The sequence below is a fragment of the Borostomias antarcticus genome, assembly GCF_949987555.1.
Source record: "Borostomias antarcticus genome assembly, chromosome: 10".
NCBI classification, from domain to species: Eukaryota; Metazoa; Chordata; class Actinopteri; order Stomiiformes; family Stomiidae; genus Borostomias; species Borostomias antarcticus.
In genome coordinates, this window is record NC_140243.1 from 16,743,547 (window position 1) to 16,754,450 (window position 10,904).

The following is a 10,904-nucleotide window of genomic DNA, read 5'->3' on the forward strand; positions in this document are numbered from 1 at the left end:
TACCGATTCAGAATGATTCACACTTCCTGTTCCTGTCTGCCTTTGTGGGTGTGTCCTGGTTCATGTATACAGTGTCTCTACCCGTGGGTAGACATGCACTAGGGTGTCACATTGCTGCCATAGACATCTCGGCGAGGTCCAGTGAGGGTTTATTTTAGGATGTGTGTGTGTGTGTGTGTGTGTATGTTTGTGTGTGTGTGTGTGTGTGTGTGTGTGTGTATGTTTGTGTGTACTCTTGGCCAAATATATATGGTCAAAGGTGATCCTGATAGCTGCTGTTGACTCAAGGGAACTCGACTTCTCTGAGATTTTTTTCTTGAACTGTGACGTTCCACATCTGGAATGTTTACTCTTTCTCCTCCTAGCGTTTCTACACCTGCACTACAGCCATGCTGCTAGAGACAGATAGAGACATCTAGAGTTGTAGGATTATTTATAATTATACCAGTCTAAAATGATATCATTCTACAATCCTACCATTCTAAAAGAGGTATGCTTAAATGGAACGATGTGCATTGTAGGATATATTCATATGCAGATGAGGAAATAATACAAAGTTTGTACAAAATATTTAAGTACATCACTACCACTCTTTGGGAAACTGTTAAAGGGAAGTAAAAAATACCCTTCATAAGTTCAAAACTAAATTACTAGCTTCACTTTCACTATGTAAGATCCCTCCCAAACTCAAAAAACTATTTTCGTTTTTTCTGTGTATTTCTCTCTCTCTCTCTCTCTCTCTCATTCTCATACTATGACATAGGAATATTATTTGGACCTTTCGTCTTACACGCTTGGCAAAGAGATTAGGAAATCTTCAAAGAGATCTTCAAAGAGAATCTTCATGGACTTGTGTTCTTATCTCTCTGTACCAGGACCATATATACCTGACTTCCCCAGCCCCAATATAGCAACGTTGACAGATCACCAGCATTCAGTTCTTTATCATGAAGCATAATGTTTAAAGCTGAGTTCAGACACGCTTGCATAAAAACAGACACACGTTCACACAGAGAAACACACCACAAGAAGATTTTCACATGACTTGTCTTGTATACCCAGCTTGGCCACTACATCAAAATCGCCTCACAGACCCTTTGAAACCTTATTTGCTTGGTGGATCCAAAAATACATCTCCAAAAAGAAAGAAAACCTCAAAATGTTTGCAAGGCTCTAGTTGTATTTTCAGGCTACTACTGGTTAGGCTAATATTTGAGTTGACCGAGCCCTCAAAGGCCTGGATCAAGACAGGTGGGTGGATGAAGGATAGTAAAAACAAACAAGAAACATTTATTTTTTCAAGTGAACAGTCAGATACACCATACATCTAGGGCCATAAAAACAGGTACAGTACATACAGGGGCTAGGGGCATCATAAGTTCCAGACATCACTTTGTGACACCGGAAGTTCTTCTTTGAGTGCATCTCCAGAATGTTCTGGGACATTTGTGGCCAATAAAAAACTAACATATGTATCAGTCAACTTGTATTGTCACCCTTGGTGATTACAGCTCAAAAAAACACTTCTATGACATGTGGGGTACCTCAAGGATCCATTTTAGAGCCCTTACTTTTCAGTCTGTATATGCTATCCCTTCGTGACGTCATTAGGAGGCACAATATTAGCTACCATAGCTATGCAGATGCACCCAGCTCTATATTTCTGAGACACCCAATGATTACAGCTCAGTTGACCGCTTGGTAGGGTGCATTACTGATATACTTGTATGGATTTCACAGAACGTCCTCCAACTAAACCAGAACTAAACAGAGGCGTTGATCATTGGTGAACCAGACCAGCAAGCCTGACTTAGGCTGATGGGCTACAGTCGCAGCCCCCACCCCCCACTAGACAGGCAGTATTTTAGGCAAATATCGACGTTGCTGTCACCCAACTCAAATATAGGTTAGGACTTTGTGCAGAAAAATGCAGGATTTTCTTTTTTTTGGGAGGGGGGGGGGGACTTTTAGTTTATAGAGAATATGTTATGTTGTGTGAACCGTTCAGTTCTGTGAACTTTTCAAAAGTTAGACTACTATAAAACAAATGTTCTACAAGACCTTAATGTTACCAAGCCACTTGTTCGTATTTGTCAAAGATGTTGCTGAAAATATATATTTTTTAAAGAGCATGAAGTGAACACGATGTGAAACTCCGCTCCATAGTCCCCTCACTCGTGAACAAGCCAGATCCCCCCAGATACTTGAACTCCTTCACTTGGGGGAAGGACTTGCAGCCCAGGTCGACTTTCTAGGTTTGTCCACAGATATTGTTTTCCAGAGGAGGCCCTAGACCTAGACTACTTAATTCTGTTATACACAGCACATTTATATATTTTTAAATCATCATAACATTGTTACACCAATTATCCTACAAATAGAAATGGTAGTCCACACGTCAGTACTTTTTTATAGATTTAAATTGAGACAATACTAATGTTGTTTTTGTTTTATTTTATTTCTATATTTTGTAACACTTTGTTGTGCAATTTATATGTAATGTTATGTTCTGTAAATGTTGTAACACATTTTTTGTACTTAAAGAATTTTGACTTACTGTCCGAAATGAATTGAAGTGTGGATGGATGCATTATTCTTAAACATACATTTGGTTCTGCTTCTCACAGAAAAGTGTGAGTTTAGGTCTGCCCCACATCCTGATCAGAGCCCTGGTTCTCACTCCCATCACTGCGAACAACAAACCACAGCTCGCTCGACAGTTGCTGCAGGGTTTGGTGAAAGCATTCTTTGCAACATTGTGCACCCTCTTTCTGATGGTGTTTAAGCACAGGGTCCGCTACCATTTTCGTATTCATAAAGAGGACAACTCTATGCATGACTGGTGACCTAGATTCTGAACCTGATCAAGTTTTTTTTCATTCTGCTCTTATCCAGCCTTGCATTAGGCTATAGGCATTATGCTATATACAGGGGCACTCAGAAAATTAGAATATTGTGGAAAGTTCATTATTCTCTGTAATTTAATTCAATTTAATAAGGGAAACTTTCATATATTATAGATTCATTACACATGAAGTGAAATATTTCAAGGCTGAATGCCTCCATGCCACGCTCCACGTTGATGCATTTCTTTATGCAAAAGGAGCCCCGACCAAGTATTGAGTGTATAAATGAACATACTGAACATACTGTACATTCATAAAGATTAAAACAAAAAAGGCTTGACATATTTCACTTTGTGTAATGGATGTAGAATATATGAAAGTTTCCTCTTTTTTTTATTTTTTTATTTAAATGATGGAAAATAATGAACTTTTTCACAATATTCATTTTTTGGGGGATGCACCTGTACTGTGTATATAACCATCCTGCTCTCCTCTGCGTTGTGTTCAACAGTTCGACCCAGGGCTTGTTAAGGGCTTGTTAAGGGCATGCCCAGGGCAGGATTTGAACCAACGTTCAACAAGCTCTCCCACTTGTGAGGCGGACAGTTGGGCAGTAGTAGGACAATAGGGACATCCCTTTTGGAGGGACTGTCAGTGCTTCTTTGAGGAGTGAGTTTCACCAGCTACTCTCACGTTTAGTACACTTGTCAGTGTGTATCATGTACTCTGAATTTCTACATGCTAATGAACAAAGGCTCAATGGGTGTACAAGAAGGTTGATCCAAGAGGGGATACGGTGAGAAGATGGAATTGAAATTCCAACCAGGCGACCTCAGAAGTGTGTGGCAAGGACTTAACACCAAGATTGACTATAAGGGATCTCCATTCTCCTCAGGAGGTGTAGACGCTGCTCTCGTAAAGAGCCTCAACATAGCCTCAACACTGTCTATGCTCGCTTTGAGACAAACAGCGTCCGGGCGGCCGTCGCACCTGAGGCGGAGGAGAGTGGAGGTGAAGAGGGAGCACTCTCTCTCTCTGAACACTACGTCAGAAGGGTGTTTAAACAGGTGAACACCAGGAACGCCGCGGGACCAGACGGTATCGCAGGGCGCGTCCTCAAGCCGTGCGCCGACCAACTGGCTCCTGTGTTCACAGTGATATTCAACCTGTCCCTGGCGCAGTCCATTGTCCCCACATGCTTCAAGAAGTCCTCCATCATCCCGTACCGAAGAAGCCAAGACCGGCCTGGCTCTATGACTACCGCCCGGTAGCTCTCACCTACGAGGTGATGGAAGTGCTTTGAGAAGCTGGTCAAGGAACACATCTGCTCCTCACAGCACACTAGACCCACTACAGTTCCCATACATACCCAACAGATCCACAGAAGATGCGATAGTTCACATCCTCCACTAGGGATGAAACGGTTACCGGTTTCATGGTAAACCATGGTGAAAATTCCCGATGATTAGTATTACCGTTTCAAAATAAATTATCATTAAAACCGTGTTTGATTACCGTGCTTTGAATAACCATGGTAAATAGGCTACCATAGACATACTGTACAGTCCAACGTCATTCCCAGTTTCGACTTCAGAGGAAATGATACGCTTACGCACCCACATCCAAAAATGCCAAATACCTCACTGCAGCCCTTCCATATTACATAGCAAAGGACATGATGCCCTTTCAACCGTTGAGAGGCCTGGCTTTCCCTATGTTATTAGTGTTTTTAAAAAATAAAAGTTGTACTTATTGAACATTTTCAGCATATTTTAAGAAAATACCGTGATAATACCGATAACCGCAGGAATTTTGGTCACTATAATCATGGTATGAATTTTTCATACCGTTACACCCCTATCCTCCACACCACCCTATCCCACCTAGCCAAGAGCAAGGGGAACGTGTCAGGTTATGTGAGACTGTTGTTCATCGACTACAGTTCAGCTTTCAACACTATAGCCCCACGCAGACTCGACACCAAGCTCAGGGCCCTGGGGCAAAGTGACGCCCTCTGCAAGTGGAACCTGGACTTCCTGTCAGGTGGTGAAGGTAGGCGACCACACCTCATCCTCCCTCACACTCAACACAGGAGCCCCTCATGTTTTCTGTACTGTACAGCCACCTTTGACTCCAACACCATCGTCAAGTTTGACAATGACACAGTAGTGATAGGTCTGATCACCAACAATGATGAGATGGCCTACCTGGAGGAGGTGAGGCTCCTGACCATCTGAACGTCAGCAAGACAAAGGAGATGCTGGTGGACTTTGGGAGGAAGCAGGAGAGGAACTACACCCCTCTAATCATCAACGGGACCCTTGTCGAGAGAGTAGACATTTTCAAGTACCTTGGCGTCCAGATCACCAAGGACCGGACATGGTCAACATACATAGACACTGTGGTGTTCCTGACTGGGAATATCACCACCATGCAAGACCAAGGCCAACAGGATCCTGAGAGACCCCAGCCACCCAGGAAATGGACTGTTCTCTCTGCTATGGTCAGGGAAGAGATGCTACACTCACATGGCGAGCACGGAGAGGCTCAGGAATCTCCCTGTACCTGAATGACTCAATCTAGAACATCTAGTGTACAAATAATATCTAGTCTACATAGTATAACCACATGCAAATGTTAATAACCCCCCCCACCCCCCTATTTATTATAGCTATACCATATACACAACACCCCCCCCCCTTCCCCCCAAGGTTATTTATTTATTTATGTATTTATTTATTCATATCCATATATAGCATGTACAGAATCCATCCAGACCGGTATCTATCTTGTCTTACCCCTATCTGTATACTGTATAGAAATGGCACGTATTGGGTAATTTGTAACTTGAATATTGAAGTTTATCTGTATTGAGCATAATCTTGGAGCCGGCAGCAACATTTCACTGTAACTGTACACATACATTACAAGTGACAAATAAAGAAATCTTGAATCTATCCAGCACGACCTGTATTGTCATTAAAAGTGTAAAGGGGTGTCAAGGCTCAAGGGATATCATCAGGCACCTCCTGTATTTTTAAGAGGTACTCCCAAGTCATAAGAATCAGCAGAGGAAAAAACGTCACCCAAAGTCAAAACCAGGTCCATCAAAACAGCAGCCTGAGACCCCCGGACTATTAGGCAGGCATAGGTGTGATATGCATCTCAGTAGAACAATATGGAGGACAGTTTGCCGAACTGGAAGGACCCTGCTCCATATTTCTTCCTCTCAACCAATCAGACCAGTGATGACCTCAAACAGGGGCAGGGAGGGGGGCTGTACGTGTGACTGTGTGAACCGGGTGTGTACATCTGAGGGGGAACCATGGCTGATCAAGGCTGGGTCTGAGGAGTAGGGGCGGGGTCCTCTTTCTTCCCGGGGTCCGAGGTGGCGTTGAGGGCCACATCCTGTTTCTGCTCCTTTTCTGGTTCCTTGGTCCTGGAAGGTGAAAAATGGTACTCTTGTCACTCTGATGAAGATGGCTTGGCATCACACATCACACTGGTTCTGACTGATCCTGAATCTGTTTTCTTCTCTCAGCCTCTTAGTGCTCCATGGAGGTGTCACTACAGTAGATATGGATCTAGGATCTGTTTACCCCGCATAAACACTCAACTTGGTCAATAAGGTGAAAAGCACTGATCTTTCTGGCCTCGATGGCCTGTGTGCTTCGTCTTAGCCTGATGGTACAGTAGCTTACTTGATTGCAGTTTGTTTTATTGTCCAACAGAGGTCACTGTCTTCCCATCACTGGTAGGCCTACTGGCTCTCCATTCACTCCACGCCATTTAGCTTACTGTAGTTTACCTTTTCATGGGAATCTTTATTCAGCTACTAAATTATATGTTTTATTCTGACTGGAGACAACATGTTCATTGTTCATGTTCATCCAGTGTTTGTGGATGCGCTACGATTCTTAAGAGTTTAAAAAGAGTTTAAGTACCTCAAACCTTTGACTGCATAATGAGATTAGTCTAGGTATGTGATGGAGGTAGACTGAACAGTTGTGCCAACAGCACTCACAGAACAAAAGCATAACGTATGGCGTGACTGTGCTACTGTATAAAGCAGTGGAAGCTGTGATGATGGGTCATGTTAACTGAAATGAAAAAAGCATTCTGTCCCATTTTGGTTCACATAATTGGTCATAGTGTTCACCTATTCAATGATGTATGCCCAAAAAATTACAAAATTCTACTTTTGTTGTAATCTTATATCAAAGTATATCATTTCTTACTTCCTGGAAAACAGTTGGTCACGTGCAATGACGACAACAGGTACAGTACTTTAGATTTTAGGCCAATAATCTCACGACATCCACCCGTAAATCAACGCTATCCTTCTATCGAATCTGTCTAAAGTTCTTAAAACCCATCCACTTGTCAATGTTCCAATTAAATTCCTCTAAACATATGTCCCACCCTCATAGCTTGTTTGCGTCAGAAATACGTCAAACTACGGAAGTTTGATGATCTCAAACGTCCGTTTCAGTGCGACTTTAAAGTCTTAGACAGACAGGGAATAATGTGGGATTAGCTCCTCTAAATGGATGATGGCGTGGACCTAAGAAATGACACAATACTGATGAAAAGACAAAAGCATTAGAAAGCTATTGAGAGTGAAGGACTGTGTTAAGATAGGTACTACATCACTGGACACAGCGATCCAGTTGGGAAATGTCCCTAGAATCATAGGATTACAGCTATGGATTAGGAGAACACGTGATGTAGGAATTTCTGGAGAGAGGTGGGTGATGGTGATGGAGGGTAATGGTAGTGTATGCAGATGTGAATTAACTGCATAGGGGTTATGGTAGAGGCTCCCCTAAGTCCATTGGAAGCCTAGATGGAACCACAGGCCTGGGACTGGAGCCTTGCCATACATCTCAGACATTCTGTGAGGCGGCCTCAGGTGTGGACAGTCTATACAGAGCAGGAGGTGGAGGATAGAAAGGATGTTATGGCCTTTCTCTACACAGATGGCCTGTTAAAACTAACAAGGTGTGGTCAGGACTCAGGGGGTGGGGTTAATTAGAGGGCATAGGTCATAATTTGAGAGGTGACCTTGGTATGGGGGCGGGCCGTATGCTGGGCAGGACGTCCCAGCTAGAGGTGGAGCTGTCATGTGATCAAAAGATAAGTCATGTGATTACAAAACAAGTGTTATCCAATCAAAGTAGACAGATAGGGAGGGGGGTGGGGCTGCCCTGTTTGAATGTTTTAAAAGATCATCCTTCCCTTTGGATATAATCACCATGGTAACACAGCTGGACTACTGAGAGCAAAGGCGAGAGTAGGGAAGGATGAATTATTTAAAGTATTCAAACAGGGCACAGTTCATTATCATATCATCAGAGGGGTAGAATCAGAGGCTGTGTCTCAATAGTAATCAGCTATTTCCTTCCTGTCCTGTCTTCTTCTATGATCACTGATCTGGTATGACAGACAAGGGGAGCAAAAAAGGATGAGCCCCACCAACCCCCCCACCCCCCTCCCATCCCCCCAGCCCCACCCTTAACCCCCCGTCAGCGAAAGACAGGAGATGAGGAGAGGAAGGTCATATCAGAAGAAACCCTTAAACCATTATTGAGACACAGCCATAATCACATCACCAGAGAGAGGATGACATTGCCCTTAAGCGCAGATCTAGGGTCAGTCTACTGCAGTTCTACCCAACAGTAAAGACCACGGCTAAAGGCTGTTTCAGACGGGGAGCGATATTCCGCCTGCGTTCTCGCTCGGATCAGCGGGGGACGCACGCGTCCTGCGCGCAGCGGGGAAAGCTGACTACAATTCAGCTGTTGTCGCAGGCGTACGTGTGCACGAAACGAGCACGCGCGCGACAATTTCACGGGGTCGCGCCCGCTTGCCGCACCGCCTCAGATTGTCCGCGGCTCCCAAATTGTCCGCTCGCCTCTCTCATTGAAAATGAATTACAATGCGCGGATATCGCTCCTTGTCTGAAACGGCCTTAAGACGAAATGGGAAATCAGTTACTCCAAAGTCAGACGTGATCATTTGGTGTTGCCCATCCTTCCTGTACATGTACTTTCTCATTCATCTTTCCCAGACAGCCCCACTGGGACCATAAGAGCCCGTCTGTTCCCACTGGGGACTTTAGGGAGTTGGGGCACTAGCCTGAAACCATAATACTATCTGTCTCTGTGTTGGAGTGAAACTGAACGCCAATCCTGTATGTGGAGAGGCCAAGGTGTGACTCCAGCCAGAGGCCAGTCTACCTGTCTCTCCTCTCAGCTGCTGATCTTAGAGTCTGCGCTCAAGGGCATCCCCAGCCTCGACTACAGTGGTCAACTTGTTAATGTTACAGAAGACACTGCCCAGTAGTAGTTCTGATTTTGGATCACGTTGAGTATCTCGGTCAGGTAGTGCACCTGTTTACCACGACTCTTTCATTGCGGAGTTGTTTGATAAATCTGCCGAGAGATGGGAGCGAGACACAGAGAGTGAAAAGAAAAGCGATCGCCATGTTGGATCAAAGTGAATGACAGTTTCATTGAGTCTTGTGGTGGCAACAATGGACAATGGCGAAGCAGAGCCGGCAGCAGCCCGGTGAGACGACGGCTGAGGGGAAACCATGTGATCGCTGTCACGGCGTGGTGCCTCTTACCGTATTGTCTTTATGATGAACCGGATGATGACCGCCAAGCCAACACAGCCACACAGAGCTCCCATGACTATCGCTGAGATTTCACCTATGACAGACAGACAGAGAGACAGGCAGACAGACAGACAGACAGACAGACAGGCAGACAGACAGACAGACAGACAGGCAGACAGACAGACAGACAGACAGACAGACAGACAGACAGACAGATAGGCAGGCAGGCAGACAGACAGACAGACAGACAGACAGACAGACAGACAGACAGACAGACAGACAGACAGACAGACAGGCAGGCAGACAGACAGACAGACAGACAGACGGAGAGACAGGCAGGCAGACAGGCAGGCAGATGGACAGAGAGAGACAGGCAGACAGGCAGGCAGATAGACAGCAAGAGACAGACAGTAAGGCAGATTGGCAGACAGACAGTCAGATATAATTATTATTGCTTCATACCTTAAGAGACATGAGTACAAACAAGTGCAATGTTCTATACTAAACATATTGTTTCAGGTGCTGGATAAATGGTGAGATTATTGCTCCACAGTATTTATGAACAGGATAAATGTAAAATTAGCTCTTACCAGCATTGTACACCTTCCCTGATTCTGTAAAGGAATTCATCACAGACTGAATAATAAGTATATTCTCTCATACATTATTGTAGATAAATTATTTGATATGTCATGCTGGAAACCAAATCCTTTAGCTTGTCAAGCCAAGATCTTTAGCCTAAAATGATTTGTTTTGTGTTATAGTCTGTGCTATGTTAATATGAATTGATATTATAGGCCTTCTGGCTCAATCACCCACTACAATGACCACGTTTCACACATGCTTTCCCTTTTGTCTTTGTCTCTGTGACTGGCTCTCCCTCCCCCCCCCCTCTCTCTCTCTTTCTTTCTTTCTTTCTTTCTGCTCTCTCCATTCAAGTCACATGACAACAGTGGGGTCTGTGTTCAGAAAAGGGATTTTGCTAAAACTAATCAGCTTGTGAACAAACACTGTTCCCCCTCATTTGTCTGACCCCTCCTGTCCTCTCTCTCTCTCTCTCTCTCTCTCTCTCTCTGCCTTTCTCTCTCTCTCCCTGCCCCCAAGCAACCCGTCATATTCCCAGAACCCCGCTTCTCTGGGAGCCTTCGCCCTCGTCCTATCCAGCCTGCCCAGCCCACCGCGCCGACACTTTCTCACACTCCTGTCTGAATGAGGGTCGAGCTACACGTAGGCTGTTATCAGATCAAAAACACAGGGACTGGGAGTACACACACACACACACACACACACACACACACACACACACACACACACACACACACACACACACACACACAGAATCAGACTCTCTCTCTCCTCTCTTTTTCTCTCTCTCTCTCTCTCTCTACCCCAGTTTGCCGGATTATGTGCAGCAGCCCCCCCCCGTAATGTCCCCCTCC

At 44.6% G+C, this 10,904-nt stretch overlaps 1 protein-coding gene across 1 annotated transcript in view; it reads right to left on the reverse strand.

The window, feature by feature from the left end:
* Window positions 1-6,179: 6,179 nt before the first annotated feature.
* The window catches only part of ca14 (carbonic anhydrase XIV), a gene marked incomplete at both ends in the record, with an annotated part of 12,686 nt that continues 7,961 nt past the window's right edge, over window positions 6,180-10,904 (reverse strand). The window contains 4 exons of the mRNA XM_084444544.1: window positions 6,180-6,285; window positions 7,911-7,964; window positions 9,475-9,559; window positions 10,056-10,079. Of these exons, the coding sequence (XP_084300670.1) occupies window positions 6,180-6,285; window positions 7,911-7,964; window positions 9,475-9,559; window positions 10,056-10,079 (269 nt within the window). The remainder of the gene's footprint in view (window positions 6,286-7,910; window positions 7,965-9,474; window positions 9,560-10,055; window positions 10,080-10,904) is intronic.